The 21,496-nt window shown below is 37.9% G+C and overlaps 4 protein-coding genes across 12 annotated transcripts; 2 read left to right on the top strand and 2 right to left on the bottom strand.

Moving 5' to 3' along the window:
- Window positions 1–320: 320 nt before the first annotated feature.
- LOC130732368 (classical arabinogalactan protein 5-like) lies at window positions 321–1,756 on the bottom strand. Its single transcript, XM_057584429.1, has 2 exons — window positions 1,486–1,756; window positions 321–777 (listed from the first exon to the last, which is right to left on the bottom strand). Exon 2 carries the CDS (start codon window positions 766–768, stop codon window positions 382–384), a length of 387 nt encoding a protein of 128 aa, XP_057440412.1. The 5' UTR covers window positions 769–777; window positions 1,486–1,756; the 3' UTR covers window positions 321–381.
- Window positions 1,757–3,717: 1,961 nt separating this feature from the next.
- LOC130728676 (60S ribosomal protein L4) lies at window positions 3,718–6,320 on the bottom strand. The gene is made up of 2 exons (XM_057580215.1): window positions 5,167–6,320; window positions 3,718–4,076 (listed from the first exon to the last, which is right to left on the bottom strand). Exons 1-2 carry the CDS (start codon window positions 6,271–6,273, stop codon window positions 3,963–3,965), a joined length of 1,221 nt encoding a protein of 406 aa, XP_057436198.1. The 5' UTR covers window positions 6,274–6,320; the 3' UTR covers window positions 3,718–3,962.
- A 1,220-nt stretch (window positions 6,321–7,540) lies between these two features.
- On the top strand, window positions 7,541–15,911 carry LOC130728675 (F-box/kelch-repeat protein At3g23880-like). 7 transcript variants are annotated; one of them, XM_057580212.1, is made up of 4 exons: window positions 7,541–8,670; window positions 10,389–10,897; window positions 13,422–14,794; window positions 15,514–15,911. In XM_057580212.1, the coding sequence occupies exon 3, from the start codon at window positions 13,518–13,520 to the stop codon at window positions 14,790–14,792; it is 1,275 nt and encodes a 424-aa protein (XP_057436195.1). In that variant the 5' UTR covers window positions 7,541–8,670; window positions 10,389–10,897; window positions 13,422–13,517; the 3' UTR covers window positions 14,793–14,794; window positions 15,514–15,911. The 7 variants fall into 7 exon arrangements, 4 of the variants coding, with proteins under 4 accessions (XP_057436195.1, XP_057436197.1, XP_057436194.1 ...); XR_009015737.1 differs by lacking the exon at window positions 10,389–10,897 and having other exon boundaries at window positions 7,556–8,670; window positions 13,422–13,616; window positions 14,590–14,794; XM_057580214.1 differs by lacking the exon at window positions 10,389–10,897 and having other exon boundaries at window positions 15,522–15,911.
- A 2,183-nt stretch (window positions 15,912–18,094) lies between these two features.
- On the top strand, window positions 18,095–20,668 carry LOC130728674 (F-box/kelch-repeat protein At3g23880-like). Of its 3 annotated transcripts, none has more exons than XM_057580208.1 (2): window positions 18,095–19,613; window positions 20,322–20,668. In XM_057580208.1, exon 1 carries the CDS (start codon window positions 18,307–18,309, stop codon window positions 19,609–19,611), a length of 1,305 nt encoding a protein of 434 aa, XP_057436191.1. In that variant the 5' UTR covers window positions 18,095–18,306; the 3' UTR covers window positions 19,612–19,613; window positions 20,322–20,668. The 3 variants fall into 3 exon arrangements, with proteins under 3 accessions (XP_057436191.1, XP_057436190.1, XP_057436192.1); XM_057580207.1 differs by having other exon boundaries at window positions 20,314–20,668; XM_057580209.1 differs by lacking the exon at window positions 20,322–20,668 and adding an exon at window positions 19,693–19,782.
- Window positions 20,669–21,496: the final 828 nt, after the last annotated feature.

The following is a 21,496-nucleotide window of genomic DNA, read 5'->3' as shown; positions in this document are numbered from 1 at the left end:
ACGGATGATTTTGCTCAAGAGGTTATGGACAAGTGGGCCGAATTGGTAGATGCTCCAACAGTTCCAGAATTTGAAGCTCATTGGATTGAATTGTTTAACATGTGCAAGCATAAACACAAGTTGAAATTTGCCACTTATTGTTCTACTACATGGTTGGTCCACAAGCAGAAATTTGCCAAGGCATGGACAAATCATGTGATGCATTTTGGAACAACAACAAGTAACAGGTACAAAAATTATGTTATGACTTGTTATATGTATTTCATTTCATAGATTATTACAATATTAATTCTTACATGTGCGTTGTTGGTTTGCAGGGCTGAAGGTGCACATGCCAGCTTGAAGTTGATGTTGCGGAACAGTAAGGGTGACCTGGCCACATCATGGAATGCGTCGCATAGTTTGACCACCAATCGCCACACTGAGCTCAGAAGAAGAAGAAGACTCCTCGCCACTAAGCTCAGAAGAAGAAGAAGACTCCTCGCCACTAGGCTCAGAAGAAGATGTCTCCTGACGAGGTAACTCAGCCATCGGAGACAACGGAGCAGGGTCCAGCTCAGCCGGAGCCCTAGTAGCAGACGGAGCGGGGGTAGCTGACGGAGCCCCGACCGGAGTAGCAGATGGGGATGGAGACGGAGCTGAAGCCTCTACCGCCTGAGTGGCTGCAATATGGTCGCTGCGCCTGGTAGAAGCATGCAAGCGCTCGTGTCGATCCGCTGGATCCTCACTAGTAGAAGCATGTCGTGACCTCTTCCTCCCGCCCTTCATTCTCGCTATCTGTGCAAAACAAACAAATTTAACAATACTTGTCATAATAAGTAAAGCATTTTCACATATGAGCATATCATTTGAGTCATTTTTTAACTTAATCAGGAAATTTCCCATCAATCGTTTAGCAACTAACCATAGGAAAAGGAAAATATAGAGAATTAGTTGTTAGTTTGCATGTGAATGTGATTAAATTAAATTTTTAGCTGTGTTAAGGTCAAGCAACCATCATCACAAGCAAACAAAAACAATAAACAACTTTCCTAATTACAACACATGAAGCATATGATTTGAGCGCTTAATCTTTTCCAATAAACAATAAACAATAAACAACTTTCCTAATTACAACACATCAAATCTATCTTGATCTTTTCCAATTCACAACAAATCAGCAAAGTAATCCTGGAAGCTAAATACATGCCATGGTTAAATATTGGAAATAAATTTTGGAAGTCTGCACTGTCATACTGTCATATCGGAAAATCATTTTCCATTACCATATCGGAAAATCATTTTCCATTATCATATCGGAAATTGATTTTCCGATATTACAGTAAACCCAGAAACAGACCCAAATGCACCCCACTCGTGCCCGTACTCGTTTCATGGAATTTCAGGCAACAAAACCTACCTCTAATCATCAATCAACTACCCTAGTGTTCAACCATTGACCTAATTCAAACTTCAAATGTGAAAATCATTGAAATCAAAACTTACCTTTTGAATGTAATGGAATGGGTCTTTGTGGGAGCTTTGATGATGATTAGAACCGACCTTTGAGATGATTGAAGTGGTGGAACCGAGCTTTGAGAGAGGATGCGATTGAGGGAGGGAAATTTGGGTTTTGAAATAATGGGTTTCAAAACCCAAACTGTCGTGTTTATATGTTTTAAACACGATCGGTAAATGATTACCCGTTATAGAGTCGGGTAATCATTTACCGTTTTTAATCAACTGGTTTTCTGGTAATTTCGCCCCCCAAGGTGGGGCGGGGGCCTAATGGGTGGGGTGTTAAACCCAAAACCCAAGGAACCAGAACCATTGCAATTTCAATCTCAGTTCAGTACACTCTCTTCTCTTCTTCCGCCGCGACTCCATTGCCGGCCACTCCCATTCTTCACCAAGCTTCCATTCGCGCTACCTCGTTTGCTCGCAGCCAACCCACTCTTCTGCTACTGTAATATTGAAGAAGAAGCAGCATGAAGAACGAGAATCCGAGAATCACCGCTCTGCCTCACGAGTTAATCGTTGAAATTCTGTTGAGGCTACCGGTGAGGTCTCTCGTTCGCTTCAAAACCGTTTGTAAGTCGTGGCTTTCTACCATTTCCGACCCCCAATTCGGTAAATCCCATTTTGACCTAGCTGCTGAACCTACTCACCGTCTTCATTTGATGTAGATGCATCGCTTAACGATGATTCTGCTGTTGTAAACCTCAAATTCCCACCCTACACTGCCCCCAGTTTTCTGACTTTAGGTTCACAAAAATGATGGGTCCATCAGCTAGTGATCTCATTATGTGGAACCCTTCAACTGCTGCCCACAGATAAATTCAAGCCACCTATGCTGACTGGGATTCCTGGTATGACCCTTCAACCCGTCTCCGACAAGGAATTCCACCTTATTTTGATGGTTTCGTGTTTCGTTTTCTCTATGGTTTTGGGTATGACCAGTTCAAGGATGAATATTTGCTTGTTCTAATCCGATTGGGTGATGTTTATGAATCTCAAGTGATACAGAGTAGCAATAACAGCTTCACTGTTTGTGTGCAATATGTTGGACCTGAAGTGAAGTCTTCAAGGCCTCGAATTGAGGTTTTATCTTTGAATACTAATGTACCCTCCTTTTATTATGATGATGATGTTGAATATCTGGAACCCGGATTTGAGTCCCAATGTGGGTTTTTCTTGGATAAGTCCCTACATTGGTTGGTTAAATCCAAGGCTACACAGCTTCATCTAGTTCTTGCTTTTGACTTGGTGGACAGAAGCTTATTGGAAATTCCTCTTTCGCCTGATTTGGCAGCAAAATTGGCAATTTATAAAAATGGTTATTTAAGGGTGCTGGGAGGGTGTCTTAATGTGGGTTACTCAAGTGGAGTTGATGGCCATGAAGTGGCTGAGATATTGTGTTACAATGTTTTACACAATGTGAATTCGTATGCAACCCTTCTTAAATGCATTTGATGAAACTTTTCTTTTCTTGGCCAAATTACCCTATACAGGAGTTGAGGTCTTTCCGTCCCTCCAGTTCTTACCATTCGAGTAATCTTTTAGGGGCGCATTTGATGAAACATAAATGAGTAATGTATACCTATCCTTTGGGGACGCATTTGAAGGGAAAATTACTTGTTAAGAGGAACGTCTTTGAGTAACTTATAAAGTACAATAATTGATTTTGATTTTTGAGGAAAATAAAGTAGATCCAAACATACTATACGAACTATTAATAATAATAGCGATGTGCTTGAGGACTCAATGAATGAAGAAAACTGTAAAATGAAAATGGCCAATGGGTTTTTAAGAGCATTGCTCGATGTGCTTGAAGACTCATAGAATGAAGAAAACCGTAAAATGAAAATGGCTAATGGGTTTTTAAGAGCATTTCTCAACAGTCAACACATAACAAAGTAAAAGAAAAATAGTAAGTTTTCAAATGAACGTTGATTCATATTAACTTTTTTTTGGGCATTATCCAAGATATCCCAACAGTCTTAACAGTAGGAGACCAGCAACAAACCTCACTTTGTACTTCTTAATTGAGTTTAATAGTACTATGTTTATGTTTCTTGTGGATCGAATGAGTATATGAAGTGTTGAAAGACTCAATGAGATGATTTCAGAATTTTACAATCGCAGGAAGATATCCACTGAGTTTCAGCAGGGTAATATGTCACTGTTTATCCAATTATAGGTTGTCTAGAGAAATTACACCCTCTCACAATGCGGGTATGCAAGTCAATGTTTTGGTGCCTTATTGCTGACAGGAAAACACAGGAACCAAGATCATGTAGTCTGGTCCTTTGTTTTCATCACTAATATATTTCAATAGTAATTCAACAAGAAATGTAATTGAACTTTGTTATGGAACTGAATCCATATTTTTAGCTAAAAACTCAAATCAACTGAAATTTATCTCTCAATGAACATTAGGACATACAAAAAAAAATCTAATGTGATAATATAAATGACAAGCTTCACTGTGAAACACCCAGCCATTTTGAGAAGTTGTCGAATTCTGTATAATCTGAATCTGACACCATGGTGTGATACCATGCTTTTCCTGCAGCCTTGATGGCAGAAGCTTCCTCCTAAAAGAAACAAGAAAAAAAATGTCAATACAGAACTGACAAAATTGAAATGCACAATATAACAGATCACACAGCATAGAGAAGATATGGAATGGCTAAACCAACACTGCTGATTTTTTTCACATGCAAGGTTGGATGTCAATGTTGTAGAAATTTTAAGCACACTTCATCCAACCTGCACCTTGTAAGAGTTAATTGAAGTTGCCTACGAGACTAGCAGTAGCAATAGCTATTCTCGCCGAGTTACAAAGCCAACCAAAAGGAGCACATATAAGCACTTGCCAGGACGGACTGAATGTAAACATCTTCCCCAGCTCGCTACCGATCAGCCACAAGGCCAAGACATCACAAACTAAAGTGAGCCAAAGGCTGCCCACATTCGTGGAAGTTCAACTTAAGGGACTTCACATGCCCAGAAGTCCCCCCTAAGAGAACCGCCATGGACACGGAACCCCACCACAAAATACAAGATTCAACAGTAAAATACTATCAACCCTGGTTTAATTACATTTGCCTCTAATGAAAAATGTGCAGAAAAATATAGTGGAACTCATTAATCTAAGTTCATGTTTGGTTTTAAAAATCTTCAACACAACACTTGTTCCTATGCACTTCTCAAAACAAAGTACAGTATGGCCTAACTCCTATCACACTAAGAGGATAAGAAGACCTCGGAATACTAAAACAAACATACCATTAAAAATGTTTAAACATCAATGCATCTCACAAAAACATTCTAACATACTATGGGCATACGATCTACCTATCAGATCAAAACAAAAATGCATTTGGCATACATCTTTGACAGAAGAGGAACTTCTAAGAACAAACACACATATGGAGGTTAAGAAGACCTATGAATGCTATAACAAACATACAAAGAAAAATGTTTAAACAGGAATGCATCTCAATGATTGTTTAATAAACATTCAAACATACTACTGGCATACAATCTACTTACAAAAATGCATTTCGCATTCATAATTGAAAGAATAGTAACTTAGAACAAAAACACAGTTGTAGATTCCACAAACATGAATGCAACTCTAAGTCATTTGATGTAAAAATGAAAATGTAGAAATGGATTTACCTTAGAGACGATCTTCCTCATCTTATCAAGCTTCTCCTTCTTAGCCTGAAGGCGCTGGGCCTCGGCGAGCAGAGCCATCCTCTTGGCAGTCTTAGCATAAGGATTGAGCCTGAGCATCACATTGAGGTTCTTCAGTGGGTTCTTCTTGAGGGTGGCACGCTTCACATCCTTCTTGATAGGCCTCACAACACTCTGAACCTCATCAGAGTTAATAATCCTAGCAAGATCAGAGTTCACCATCTTTGACCTTGGAAGCAAGTAACCCTTCTTCTTCTCCGATGGCTTATCAAACGACCCATAAATCGAATCGAGCTTCTCGAAAGCAGATTTTGTCCAGATGACGAATCTCCCAAGGTGCCCACCAGGTGCAAGCTTCAGAAGGTTGAGCCTCTCCACATTGGCAACCTCAACACCGGGAATGTTACGGAAAGCCTTCACCGCTTTCGCGCCTTCGGTACCGTAAACAATGAGAGGACCGCGGCGAGAAATGTAGCGACGGTTACGCATCTTCCCCTTACCAGGACGAATGCCAGTGCTGTCCTTGGCCTTCTCAGCATCAGGGAAGGCTCCGATTTGCTTCAGAACCTTGATAGCCTCCTTGGATTTCTCCACACCCTCAGCGGAGTCACTGACGACAAGGGGAAACTCAGGTACGGTCTCGATGCGGTGGCCGCGGGCGAGGACGAGGGAAGGAACGGCGGAGGCGGCGATGGCGGAGACGAGAGCATGGCGCTTCTGGTTGACGTTGATCTTACGGTGCCAGCGGCGCCAGATCCTAGTGGGAGCGAACATGCGACCACCACGGCACATGTTTCCGAAAGCTCCCTGGCCAGCACGGTGGGTACCGCCACCGGGAACACGGGGGATACGGGAGACGGCACGGCCAGTTCCCCAGGACTCGGCGGAGGTCTGGTGTCCGGCGCGGCGGGAGACGGCGTAAGGTTGACGGGAGTTTTTGGAAATGTTGGAGTGGACGAAGTTGACGATGTCAGGGCGGATGGAGGCCCTCATGACATCGGGGATGGGAATGGTTGCAGCTGCGTCTGCAACCATATCGCCCTCCAGGGCCTGCACGGTGACAAGGGGACGAGCTGCTGCTGCGGCCATTGAAATGGGGGAGAGTGAGCTTGGAGCAACTAGGGTTTATGTTTCAAGTGAATGTGAGGAATATATAGTGAGTTTTTTTTGGGTTTAGGTTGGGCTGAGAATTTGATTATGGGCTTTATTCGCTTCCTAGTGGACACGATTACACAAAGATACAGAAAATAAACTTTTAATGATTGTTTTGACTTTACCTTTCAAATCAAAATTTAAGTTGTCCATAGGTATTTGATTTCTTGTATGACCCGTTTGGAAGAGTTTATTTGAGCTTCGCCTCATTTGGAAACACAGCTTAATTAAGCGCTTATTCATAAGCTATTTTAAAATAACTATTGAAATAAATTGAAAATAAACTATATATAAGCATAAGCTCTTTTTCATAAGCTATCCTGAATAGCTCATAAGCTATCCTGAATAGCTTATGAAAATAAGCTCAAAACAGCTTATGGTAGGTCATAAAGCTCTCTCAAACACTGACATAAGCACTTATGCTATCAGATAAGCTCAAATAAATATATATAACTTATTTTTTATTTATTTCAATAAATATTTTAAAATAACTTATGAATAAGCACTTATGTCATAAGCGCTTACGGTCATAAGCGCTTAATTAAGCTGTGTTTCCAAACGGAGTCGTCTTATGTCCTCCGAGTCGCACAAACATTTAAACGAAAATAACTTTTCGTGCAATTCATGCTTTTCTGTTTTGTTGATCAATTTTTTTTTCTCATTTCAAATTGTTCTATGAACTTTTTATCAATATGAGGTGGTTGTTACTTTTGGTTGTTTTTTTGGTGGACTTCTCTTCCAGTTCTATAGATTAAGTAGTAGAGTTTTCATCTTCACTACTTGAAAACCTTTTTCCTTTAGCCTTTAAAAGGCATCCGACTGTACCCCTCTCTCATGGAGCTCATCCCTAAAGAGATAGAGCTCTCTTAAGGAAGGTTCCCCTAATCCCCCCTCTCGTGAGGTTGCACGGGGATTGTCCAGGGCCCGCACCCCCGTCCTGTCCAATCGCTACTTGGATCAAGGACTGTCATCTGCTAGATTATTTGACTGCCATTTTCCTTGCATTCTTCAACGCTTTTTCTTTCTCTCTATTTGAATTTCCAAACCATTTAGTGAAAGCAAAGTTTTTCAACATGAACATCTCCTCTTATTCAATTAACTGGATTGTCTATTTTCAAATATTATATTTTAAAAAGTGCAAAAATAATCTATTCTTATTATACAATTTCTTATTTTCAATTTTAAATATAGATTTTACTTGAAATGATTTTTTTTTTTTTTAAATATCATTTTTGAAAATATCACAATAGATTTAGTAAATGTCATTTATCTTCACTCACAAAAAATGGAACACTTGATGAGTATTGAGAAAATTGGAAACACTGTCCATTTTGAAGTAACGAAAACAAACATAGCCTTAAACCCTCACAAAACCTCTCTCTGTCTCTCTGCTGAAAGGTTGAAGCAGCAACATGAAGAAGAAGAAGAAGAAGAAGAAGAAGAAGAAGAAGAAGATGATGAAGATGAAGGAGAATGAGAACCTGAACCTGAACCTTGCTGCTCTACCTGACGAATTGATTGTTGAAATTCTGCTCACGGTAAGGTCTCTTGTGCGCTTCTAATGCGTGTGTACTTCATGGTGCTCTCTCATTTCAAATCCCCAATTCGCTAAATCACATTTTGACCTAGCTGCTTCACCTACCCACCGTTTTCTTCTTCAAAGAGCCCATGATGATTCTGAAGTTGAATCATTGGATTTAGAAGCTAATTGGGGTTTTGTCGGTGAAAACCAATATGACCTCCTTTTATGGTGTTGGGGATGAGTATATGGAGATTGGACCTTGTACACTATCTGGTTTGTACTTGAATCAGTCTCTGCATTGGTTGGTCACATCCATGGTTACACTTGATGTAATCATTGCCTTTGATTTGGTGGGAAGGACTTTATCTTATCTGAGATTCGTTGCCACCTGTTTTGCTTGAGAAATTGTCAAATTATGATGCTTATCATTTGGGTGTATTGGGAGGATGTCTTAGTCTATGTTGTTCAGCTGAAGCCTTAAGTTTTCCGGATGAAGGTGATGGCACTGAAAAGAGTGAGATATGGGTCATGAAAGAGTATAAAGGGCAGTCTTCTTGGACTAAATCTTTTGTTATCTCTGTTTATGCCCCCATGCACTTTTTGCCAATTTGGTCTACCCAAGGTGGTGGTGTTTTAGGATCTGATGATAGTGATAGTGGAGGACTGCAGAAATTTGATGAGGGAGAACTGCTTGAGAAGCATGCATATGGAATCGAGGACAAATTTGCTCTAAAATATTTTGATATGTATAGAGAAAACCTACTAACACTCCCTGGTGGTGACTTTGAAGAAGGAAATGAAATGCTTGACAAGTAAGCCTTTGTCTCCAACCATTTTTACCTTTTTGTTCTAATTCATCGTTCATAAAAGTATGAACTATATGTAGAATGCCTGGTCCATGAATGGGAGTGTGGCAAGGAAAGATGAAAATATTTGATGTCTGGTACATATAATATTTGATGAAAAAAGTATGAACTATATGGAGAATGCCTGGTACGTATAATATTTGATGAAAATATTATATGTTGATGTTCTTTAACCGTTATTAGGATTCTTAACCAAGCTTTTAATTGTATTTATAGAAAACTGTAGCTTCTCATAGAAGCTAAGAACTAACTAACTAACTACAGCTATCAATCATGACAGGTACATACAGAATCAACTAACTACTACTGAAACGTAGTAACTAAAACGAAATCTAAACAGAGACTAACTATATCACTATTATTCTCCCCCCTTAAATTCAGACTAGTGATGATTTTTCAAACTACTTCTAGTTTATCTCTTAGTTCAGAGTATCTCTGTTTATGTAGAGCTTTAGTGAGAATTTCAGCAACTTGGCTCATTACTTGGAACTTGAGAACCAGCGAGATGATTTTGAAACTACTCTTAGTTCTGAGTATCTTTGTTTAGATGGAGCTTTAAAATTTCAGCAACTTGCTCATGACTTGGAAGATGAGAAACAGCAAGAGTCTGTTTGAACCAATTGTTTAGATTTGATTTCTTTATATGAAGGATTTATTTTAGAGATAAAGGGAGACATTATAGTCCATTACCCATTTGATGTGGCATGTGGTGTGGGGTTAGAAGTCCTTGGACTCTCCTCTTTATCACTATCTAACTTAAAAGTGAGTTCTTCATAAATACTTTCGTCACACTTAATATCCATTTTGACCAGGAGAAAGAAACCACAAAAGGTAGAGAAATAAGAGGTGATGTGATATGAAAAGAAGAGAGTGATAGAAATGGTAAGTGAGTGCAAATGAGATGAAAAGAAAGTGAAGTGTGAATGATTAATAACTATTTAATTAAATATGAGGGTATTGATGATTGTCATCAGTATATAAATCTCTTGATTTTCTTGTTACAATATAAAGTTGCATAATCAGAATGAAACATGACTACACTTGCCATGAAAAAGTTGGAGATGGCATGGTATTCTCTTGATGACCCACCAAAAAAAGTGTTTCGGATACAAATGTCAGCCAAAATCAACTAGTAAGTGTGTGTTTGGATAGCAATTGAGTGTTCATCTCAATCCATGTGAAGGGATGTATTTACTTTTTTGTCTTGAAGTGCATGCTAATGTATGCTTGCACAGATGTTAACGGATGTTGAATATCTGTTAAGATTTAGTTTATTATGAGTCTTATCTCATGGAGATATAGTTAAGATTTGTTTATCTATTTTAGATTAGTATCTATTTAAATAGAGATGATATCTATTTAAATAGAGATAGGTTTAGATAGATTTAGTTTGTTTTAATCTCTTTGTTAGTCTATATATATTGTAGTCTAGTCAAGTATTATGAATGAAATACAAGTATTATTTTATCAAATTCAAGTTGGTATCAGAGCTAGTTTTGATCCCTCCGCTGTGAGGGGGCTCCTCCCCCGTGAGCCCCCTCATGGTGACTTTCCAAATCTCTTTGGATTTATTTTTCTTACTTTGCTTCCGCTTGTTAGTTCTAGCCGTTTTCTTACGGCCTCGTTTCTTTCTGATTATGGCTCCCTTTCTCTTGGAACCCTAGTAATGTTCAACCACTATCAAATCAACGGTCGGTTCGCTGTGCCGCCTTCCCAGCCATCGTTCGTGATGCCGCTTCCACAGAAAGGTTCGCCATGCTCTCTTGATTCTGTTCCAGCGGTCGGTTTCTCCATATCTGCCCTTCTTGCGTGTCGTTTGTGGCCGTGACTCGTGTTAAAGTGTCTGAACCATGCTACTGTGGAATTCTGTTACTGTGGTTTTTGCATCTTTGGGTTTCGTTTGCAAGTTGTTGATGGAGCAGTGGTTTGGTGGACAGTAGTTATCACTTTTGGTTACTCTTGGTAGTCTAAACTAGGACTTAAAACTACAATTGGTGTAGTTGTGGCAAGACACATGGTGCCCTCACGCTTGTTCTCTTTCCTTTTTGCCCACATGTTCTCCAGATTCTAAGAATTTCAGTTCTCGGTTTTTGGCGGTTCTTGCCCAGAACCGGTCTTCCTCTCCTCCCTGTTCCATTCCAGAAGTCCATTGGTCCACATTGGCAGCAAGGAAGTATGCTCGTATTACTCAAAAACTTGTTTCAACGCTAAATTTAAGGATCTTAAGATTCAGAACATGGTTGGCTCTAGTTTCTTGTTTTGGTTTCTTGTTTCTTTGATGGCACAGTGTGGTTTTGGAGTTGGAAAAGATTTTTGCTCTCTATTAAAGTGCAGAATTGGTTTTGCATTGTGTGGTTTGTTGGTGTATAAATTTTGGACTATTATTGGGAATATCTCTCTCCGGCAGCAGCGACTGACTGTAGTCTCTAAGATACTTAACAATACCTAACACTTCCCCTCAAGCTATAGCATATATGTCATATGCATAGCTTGTAACAAATATAATTAAGATTTAACAATATCCAGATCCTCCCCTCAAGCTAGAGCATATATGTCATATGCATAACCATATATAAAGGCTATCTATGCTCTATCTCTAGCCAATGTGGGACTTCTAACACACCCCCTCACGTCCAGGACTGAACAACCTGGAACGTGGGAACAACAACAACGGATGCCCCAAATATGGGAAGTCTCCACAACAAACAACAAATGGATCTAGGATAGACTCTGATACCATATTAGAAATTAGAGGGCCTATACTCAACCCAAAAGCTAGCTCAAGAGTTAAGGTTTGCACAACCATATATAAAGGCTATCTATGCTCTATCTCTAGCCAATGTGGGACTTCTAACAACGGATATCTAAACAAATTTTAAGTAGAAACAACTCCAGCACCTAAGAAATAGGGATATGACATAACTCTATCATCACCCTACATTTTGAACTTCACTTAAGAAATGCTTGGCCTTGTGCATAAGATGTACTGTAAGAGCTTCCCAATATATGAGTAGAAATATAGATAGGATTAAGGTGTATGGAACAATATTCAGGTCATAGACTTTGTGTCTGTTTGGATATTACTTGAGTTTAAGCACAGCTTTTATCATCGTGCAAACTACCAATGATCTAGAAAAATATTACTATGCTAATAATTACTTTAGACCCTCCATACAAAACCATTCGATTGACACGTATTTTGAGTCATCCCACTCAAACTTTATTTGGCCTACAAACATAACAGATAATTATCTAATGCTTTAACATGCACTTAAAATTTCTTAGTACTAAAGAAGAATATAAAATTCACTGTTGTTCTTCTACATAGTTGAAGATTGCTAGGCTATGTAGGATATATACTGAAGAAGTGCCTGTGCAATAAATAATATTAAATATATCACTTACTAGGGAGACAAGATAATGCACTGCAGCCATTTGTGAGGAGTGGTTATGGATGTCCATCTCATATATCTCATATATGAGATGAAGTACAAGGAAATGTCCCCTTTCCCCCAAAATCTTGATTAATCTTCTACTAAGTTCTTCTATCAGTTCTATTTAGGTGAACAACTTGTGTTTAAGCAACAAAAAAGGATATACCACAACACTTGGGTACAACTAGATGCAATAACACACCTAGCCAAAATAAGTGCAAAGATAATGTGAACCGGTAAAGACTGGATTTTCATTGTAGGAGATATTAGACCAGCTAATGGGTGACAATGAGTAGGATAGTGCTTGTTCAACTCTTCTCTTGATTCCTTTGTTGCATGATAGAATAAGATAACGATTATTCTTATAAATCCCTGATGAGAAGAATTATCAAATTTAGGAGAGTCATGCAAAAGAAATCACAAAATGTTGCTATAAAAGAAGAAATTGAAAGGAGGAAAGGGGGAAGAAGAAGGGAAAGGTTCAATCTTCAATGAGAGGAAAAAGAGCTCCTAATCTAGGAATAAGTAGGACTTCAATTCATATGAAGGGAAAAAAAAAACGAAACTTCAATGGGAATAAAAGTGCAATCAATGTATGGAAATACTCTTACAATTGATTTCAAAGGTAAAACTACTTACAGGGAGGAACGTCTTTGAGTAGCTTCTAAGTACCAGAATCAATTTTGAGAAAAGTAAAGCTGATTCAAACATGCTATAAATTATCATGCAAAATATTGAACTAACCGAGCAAACTACATAAACATGGTTATCCAAAATTTTTAATACTGGCAATGTGACTTGAGCTTGGAGACTCAAAGAATGAAGAAAACCCATAAAATGGAAATGGTTAATGGGTTTAAAGAGCATTTCTGAACATGGTTATCCAGCTCGTGTACCCAGCTCTACACATAACAAACTAAAAGAAAAATAGTAAGTTCTCAAATGATGTGGGATTCATATTAACTTTTTTTCCCGAATCTTTATTTTACCTAGATATCCACTGATAGTTGTGAGACTGATCCCTTGCCCCACGAAATTTAATTTATCTTTTTTATTTAACCCTAAATTTTAAATGAATGCAATTTATTTATAGAAATAAACCGCAATTGTCATTATTAAATGAATCTCTTAATGAAAATATTTTTTTGTAATACAAATTCTATATCCGTAGAGGGAAATATCTCACTCTCAAATCAATTATGTAGTAACCTAAACAAATCAAAACCCTAACACAACAAACTCTCTTCTTCCTCATTCTTGCAGCAAAATCTTCTTGCGCCGCGGCGCCATTGCCGGCCACTCCCATACAGAACACCGAACACTCTCTCTTTGCTACTGAAACATTGAACAAGAAGAATCATGAACAACGATATGAACGAGATCGAGAAGGAGAAGGAGTTCCTGAACTTCGGTGCTCTGCCTCACGAGTTGATCGTTGAAATCCTCCTAAGGCTACCGGTAAGGTCTCTTGTGCGCTTCAAATCTGTGTGTACTGCATGGCGCTCTCTCATTTCAAATCCCCAATTTGGTAAATCACATTTTGACCTAGCTGCTTCACCCACTCACCGTCTTCTTCGCGAAAGATTCAATAATTTTGATATATCTGAAATTGAATCATTTGATTTAAAAGCATCGCTTCACGACGATTCTGCTGTAGTAAACCTCAAATTCCCACCCCACAGTGGCACCTATATCAAAGCTCTGGGTTCTTGCAGAGGGTTTATTATGTTAACCAGTCCAAAACTAGGTGATCTCATTCTGTGGAATCCCTCAACTGGTGCCCACAAAGAAATTCCAGCCACCTATGTTGACTGGGATTCATGGTATGACCCTTCAACTTCAACCCATGTTCGCCGAGGAATTCCTCCTTATTTTGCTGGTTTGTTTTTTGATCCTCTCAGTGGTTTTGGGTATGACCAGTCGAAGGATGACTATTTGCTTGTTATAATCCGATTGGGCGTAGTATGTGAACCTCGAGTGAAGTTTTCACTGCCTCGAATTGAGGTTGTATCTCTGATAACCAATGTACCCTCCTTTTATTATGTTGATGTTGAATATCAGGAAATGTTAATCGGATATGAGTCCTTATGTGGGATTTTCTTTGATAAGTCTCTACATTGGTTGGTTAAATCCAAGGCTACATGGCTTCATGCAGTCATTGCCTTTGATTTGGTGGAGAGAAGTTTGTCCGAGATTCCTCTTTCACCTGATTTGGCAGCGGCATTGGCAACTTATGAAAGAGGTTATTTGAGGGTACTGGGAGGGTGTCTTAGTGTGTGTTACTCAAGTGGAGGTCGTCATGGCCATGAAGTGGCTGAGATATGGGTCATGAAAGATTATAAAGTGCAGTCTTCTTGGACTAAATCTTTTGTTTTGACGATTCATGGCCTTGTAAACGACATGAACTTTTTCCCAATGTTTTTCACTGAAGGTGGGGGTGTTTTCGGATTAGATGAGAGTGGGACATACAAGAAATTTGATGATGATGGTGAACTGCTCGAGACTTACGAAGATAGACTGGGCCGCAGGCAAAGCGCGCTAAGATATTTTGACATGTATAGGGAGAGCATACTAACACTCCCTGAACTAGCAGCACTGCCTGATGACTTTGTGGAAGAAAATGAAGATGCCTGATAGTAAGCATTTGTCTCCAACCCTTTTCACCTTTTTGTTCTAATGCATCTTTCATTATGTAAAAATAAAAACTATATGCAGAATGGTTGATACATGAATGGAAAATGGCAAGGAAAGATGAAAAAGGTTTGATGTTTGTTTACTCTGAAAAGTCAAACGCAATTTGAATGGGAAAGTCTTTGGACTAAAACAATTAGTATTTCCAATTAGATTTTGCAGTACTATTTCAAAGAGAAAGTCTTATAAAATATCAAATGACATTTACAATACATATGTTTATGTTTCTATCGAGCCACCAAATATTAAAGAATATTTTCTACACTTTCCTTGATGTTCTAGTTTTTCTTCAAATGATGATACTTCTTGTCTGCTAGTGTTAGAGAATGTCCTATATAGAAATCTCCCACTTCTCTCTCCAAAGATGGAGGTGTAAATGGACGTGAAGGAAACATTTTCCTAATTTCAGTTAGATTTGAGTTCGAATGGAATTTTAAAATCTAACAATGCTTGAAAGTTGGATTTGTCAAATTTTAGTTGGTCTTAGTACATGCTATTTAGTATCATTTTGTTTTTTTTCTTCTAGGCATTGTTAATTTGTTATTGCCTTTGTTTCTGTTACCCTATTTTACATGATTTTCAGTTAACTACTTAGGGTGTCTTCTCTGCAAAAACAATTCCTGATTTTTATACGCTAATGTGCTGTTGGTTTTTTGACTTGAAGTTGTGCAGATATTGTTGATTTTACCCATTTTAGAGGCTTGGAGCTTAAAGATGGTATGGACTTTGGAGTGAAAGGGTTGAAACGAATCAAGTTGTGATATGCATTGAGCTTGCTTGTAATTTGATTTAACCACTTCATCATGATGATCTAGTGCTGGTTAGATTTTCTGTCGTAGTTTCATGATGTCCCTAAAGATACTTTGAAGTTTGTATGACAATTAGGATTTAAGACCTATTGAATGAGTACTTACATGATTAGTTAGTGCTATAACAGATTAATGGACCCTTTGCTTAAGTGGCTATTGAGATTCATGGAATTATATCTTGAAGTTCTTTAACAGTAGATTGGTCTGCTGTTAGTTCCTACTTTCTCAGTTGAGCCTTATGATTTTCAGGAAAGATTTCTGCATTAACTATAGTCATTTCTATATTCTGCTATGCATTTTATTTTGTAAGTTAAAATATCATTTATGTAAATTACCACAGTGCTTGTTCAACTTTTCTCTTCAAGGGTCCGCAACGTAATTGTTGATTAGTTTTAAATGACTTGGTGAAAGTAATTCCCCTATGGTACACAAGAAAAAACTTGTTCAAATGTGCACAAGTGAGATATGACCCTCGTTTTTTTTATTTTCTGAAAATAAAAAAACCCAAAAACAATGAGTTTGTTTTCTTCATTCTGGGTTATGTTCATTCTTCTTCCCCTAATCTCTCTCTTTCTCCCTCCTCTTGACAGCCATTTTCATCTGTTAATAGAGGAAGCTGATCCAGGAATTCACAGCCATTTTCATCTATTAATAGAGGAAGCTGATCCAGAAATTCACTGAGTTACCTCAAAGCTTCAATTTGGTGAACTTCATTACCTCATTTAAGTGAAATCAACAATAGGGGCAAAAGCCTGAAATGTGTTTAAATTATCGATCACCAACAAAAGAAGAAAATCATCTCAATCACAAATTGTTTCAGTGAGAAAGAGAAGATAGTATTGAAACAAAGGAGCAGGCATTCTTATTTTTTTCTTTGATTGTTTTGTTGAATCTGCACCATTAATCTCCATTTCTCCTACCAGACACCGAATGGTGGCCACCTAACCCAAGAACACAACCCACAGAACCCTAGAACTCGTCGAAGCACTCCAAGGCTTCTCGATCCACGACCTGAAGGAACCCATGTTTCCATTCCTCGACGCGATGCCCCACGTCTCAGGTCAGATTCTGATCCGATTCGAGTTCAAAATCCCTACTTCTCCAACAAGCTCTTTCACTCCATCATCATCCACTTTTTTGCTCAGTTCTGGGTTCCTCTTCCTTCTTATCTTCTGGCTTCTGGTCAGTGGGGTTGAGATGGATGGGTGAAAAAATTTGGTGGTGGAGGTGATGTTTGTGGCGGAAGGAGTGGTTTATGGGGGTGGAGATTTGGTGGTGGTGCAGTGAGGGTATTGGTTGGAGAAGAAGATGAATATTATTTTCCTTTTCTTTACGAAAGAATAATGTGTTACAAACTTACAATGTTTTACACAACCTGAATCCGTATGCAACCCTTCTTAAATTCATTTGATGAAACATTTTTTTTTCGGCCAAATTTACCTTTAAGAATTGAACCTTGGACTTTTCTCTTCCCCCAGTTGTTACTATTCGAGTTATCCTTCGGGGACGCATTTGATGAAACATAAAAGACTTATCAGGAGGAACATCTTTGAGTAGCTGCACAAGAATTTTGAAAATAGGGAAGTAAGTTGATCCAAACATATTATAAATTATTATGCAAAATATAAACTAACTGAGCAAGCTACGTAAACATAATTATCCAAATTTCTCAATATTAGCGACGTGCTTGAAGACAAAGAACGAAGAAAACCGTAAAATGAAAATGGCTAATGGGTTTTCAAGAGCATTGCTCAACACATAACAAACTAAAAGCAAAATAGTTTAGTTTTCAAATGAACGTCGAGTGATATTAACTTTGTATTCCGGTGTTAACCAAGATATTTTGACTGCCGTGTAGTTTCTCGCTCCATTGTCAGCACATTAAATTGTAGGAGGTTGGCAACACTATACATCACTTTGTATTTCTTAATTGAGTTTAATTGTGATACATTGTTAGTGTAAAACAGTTTTATACTGATAACCAATCACAATATGCAACGACGTAGGAGAAAAAAACAATAACATTCGTCTTAAACTTAAATTAAAAAATATTTTATAATTTGACAAAATTTAATTGAATGCCATTGATATCGGTGTGAATAAAGTTTTCACATACCGACTGAGCACACTAAATTTTTTCCCTAGACCAAGATATCCCCACACAAATGATTGTGAGATTGATCTCTTGCACTACAAAATTTAATTTTTTAAAATTTATTGATAAATAAATGAATGCAATTTATTTATAGAAATTATCATCAATTGTGATTAACTGATTATTAAATTATCATCAATTTATTTATAGAATTTAATGACAATGATTTTTTGCAAAACAAATTGTATATCCGTTGAGGGAAATGTCGGAAAAGCGGTAACATGAAACAAAAAGCGCTTTCTATTCTGAGAAACAAGGTACAAGACGAGGGAGCCATAACCATTGCCATTTCAGTCTCAGTCTCAGTCTCAGTCTCAGTCTCAGAACTAGTAACCAAAACCCTAACACATTACACACTCTCTTCTCTTCTCTTCTCTTCTTCCTCATTTCTGCACCAAAATCTTCTTCCGCCGCCACGCCATTGTCACCGCCATACTTCACCGAGCTTCCATTCGCGCCACCTCATTTGCTACTGTAATATTGAAGAAGAAGCATGAAGAACTATATGAAGGAGATTGAGAAGCTGAAGGAGAACCCGAGAATCACCGCTCTTCCTCACGAGTTGATTGTTGAAATCCTGTTGAGGCTACCGGTGAGGTCTCTCCTCCGCTTCAAATGCGTGTGTAAGAAGTGGCTTTCTACCATTTCTGATCCGCAATTCTGTAAATCCCATTATGACCTAGCTGCTGCACCCACTCACCGTCTTCTTAACCTTCCCGAAGGAATCGCTGATGTAGTTGAATCATTTGATGTAGATGCATCGCTTAACGATGATTCTGCTGTTGTAAACCTCAAATTCCCACCCTACACTGCCCCCTTCTTTCAAACCATAGGTTCTTGCAGAGGGTTTGTTCTGTTAACCAAGATGATGCATCCAACAGGTGATCTCATTTTGTGGAACCCTTCAACTGCTGCCCACAGAGAGATTCCAGCCACCTATGCTGACTGGAATTCATGGTATGATCCTTCAACCCGTTTCCGCCAAGGAATTCCACCTTATTTTGCTCATTTCATGTTTCAATTTCTCTATGGCTTTGGGTATGACCAGTTGAAGGATGAATATTTGCTTGTTCTAATCCGTTTGGAAAATCGTCCTGAACCTCAAGTGATACACTGTAGCAGTAACAGCTTCATGGTTAGTGTGCGATATGGTGGACCTGTAGTGAAGTCTTCACGGCCTCGAATTGAGGTTTTATCTTTGAATACCAATGTACCCTCCTTTTATTATGATGATGTTGAATATCTGGATCTCGGATACGAGTCCAATTGTGGGATTTTCTTGGATAAGTCTCTACATTGGTTGGTTAAATCAAAGGCTACACAGCTTCATGTAGTTCTTGCTTTTGACTTGGTGGACAGAAGCTTATTGGAAATTCCTCTTTCGCCTGATTTGGCAGCAGAATTGGCAATTTATAAAAATGGTTATTTGAGGGTGCTGGGAGGGTGTCTTAGTGTGGGTTACTCAAGTGGAGGCGATGGCCCTGAAGTGGCTGAGATATGGGTCATGAAAGATTATAAAGTGCAGTCTTCTTGGACTAAATCTTTTGTTTTGACATTTCTTGACCTTGTTGACGGCGTGCACTTTTTTCCAATGTTTTTCACCAGAGGTGGTGGGATTTTTGGAGCAGATGAGAATGGGACACACTGGAAATTTAGTGATGATGGTAAAAAGCTCGAGAATTACTCAAGTGGACAGGAAGGCGCGTTAAGAGTTTGTGACATGTATAGGGAGAGCATACTAACACTCCCTGAACTAGCATTGCCTGATGACTTTGAGGAAGAAAATGAAGATGCATGACAGTAAGCAATTATCTCCACCCCTTTTTACCTTTTTGTTCTAATTCATCTTTCCTTATGTAAAAATAAAAACTATATGCAGAGTGCCTGATACATGAATGGAAAATGGCAAGGAAAGATGAAAACGTTTGATGTCTGTTTACTCAGAAAAGCCAAAGGCAATTTGAGTGGAAAAGTCTTTGGACTAAAACAGTTAGTATTTCCTATTAGATTTTACTGTACTATTTCAAAGATAAAATCTTATAAAATATCAAATGACTTTTACAATACATATGTTTATGTTTCTTGTGAGCCACCAAATATTAAAGAATATTTTATACATGATGTTCTAGTTTTTTTTTAAATGATGATACTGCTAGTCTGCTAGTGTTAGAGAATGTCCTATATGAATATCTCTCACTTCTCTCTCCTAGTCCTAACTCTCTCAAAAGATGGAGGTGTAAATGTGTGTGAAGAAAACATTTTCCTGATTTCAGTAAGATTGGAGTTTGAATGGAATTTTAAATCTAACTATGCTTGGAAGTAGGATTTGTCAAATTTTAGTTGGAGTTAGTACATGTTATTTAGTATCTTTTTGTCTTTTTCTTCTAGGCATTGTTAATCTGTGACCCTCTTTTACATGGTTTTCAGTTAACTACTTAGGGTGTCTTCTCTGAACAACAATTCCTGATTTTAATAAGCTAATATGCTGATTTTATTGAAGTTGTGCAGATATTTTTGAACTTAGCTATTTTGGAGGCTTGGAGCTTAAAGGTGGTCTGGAGCGAAAGGGTTGAAACTAACCAAGTTGTAATATGCATTGAGCTTGTTTGTAATTTGATTTAACCATTTCATCACGATGATCTAGTGCTGATTAGATTTTCTGTCGTAGTTTCATGATGTTCTTAAAGATACTCTGTAGCTTTTACGACAATTAGGACCTTTTGAATGAGTTCTTACATGATTAGTTAGTGCTAACTAACAGATTAATGGACCCATTTGCTTAAAGTGGCTATTGAGATTCATGGAATTGTATGTTATAGTTCTTTAACAGTGGATTGCTCTGCTGTTAGTTTCTACTTTCTTAGTCGAGCCTTATGATTTTCAGGAAAGATTTCTACATTAACTAGTCATTTCTTTATTCAGCTATGCAATTTATTTTAGAAGTTAAAATATCATGCATGTAAATTACTTCAATGCTCAAATCTTGAAGGGCCCGCATCATAATTGTTACTGAGTTTCAATTGAATCGAAGTTAAGGTTTTGGGATTTGTATCTTGGTAGTTGGTACAAGTGTTCAATAATATTCAATATTTCTTCAGCACCAGAAAATTATTATGTTCCTTTTCTTTACAAAAGAATAATGTGTTACAATGTTTTACACTCTCTTCAAAGAAACTAGTTAAAAATATTGCTTTTACACAGCAATGGCATACATCACTCCTTTATGTGTGTATATATAAAATATATAGGAGGTGTATCATGTAAAAATATAGATTATTAAAATATTTTCTTATTCTCTCATCTCTTTCAATTCAACAGTGGAATTCAAAAAAAAAAATCTCCGTAGTGAATTGGAGAACACGATATTAGTGTCTGGATACGTTATTCAGATTGATGTTTTATCAACAATGTCATTCAAATCAAGTCTTTTTTTTCCACATTTCTGTGGGTTCATTTACTGTACACAAGGATTTCTTTGTGTAAGGTTGCACAAATTTAATTTTACCTGCTAGTGTAGGTTTTCAGCAGGTCAATGTTTTTTACATTTTAGGCCCACTTTTATTGTAAATTCTAGTATGATCCCAATCAATATTTTAGATAATTCGAAGTTGATCCTTCCCAAAATAATGATACGATTTCCTCCAAAAAAAAAATGTATCCCAAAATTTATCAAATTCCCTCTA

Source organism: Lotus japonicus, chromosome 1, assembly GCF_012489685.1.
Source record: "Lotus japonicus ecotype B-129 chromosome 1, LjGifu_v1.2".
In the NCBI taxonomy this organism is placed as follows: domain Eukaryota; kingdom Viridiplantae; phylum Streptophyta; class Magnoliopsida; order Fabales; family Fabaceae; genus Lotus; species Lotus japonicus.
This window is presented reverse-complemented; position numbering and strand designations above follow the sequence as displayed.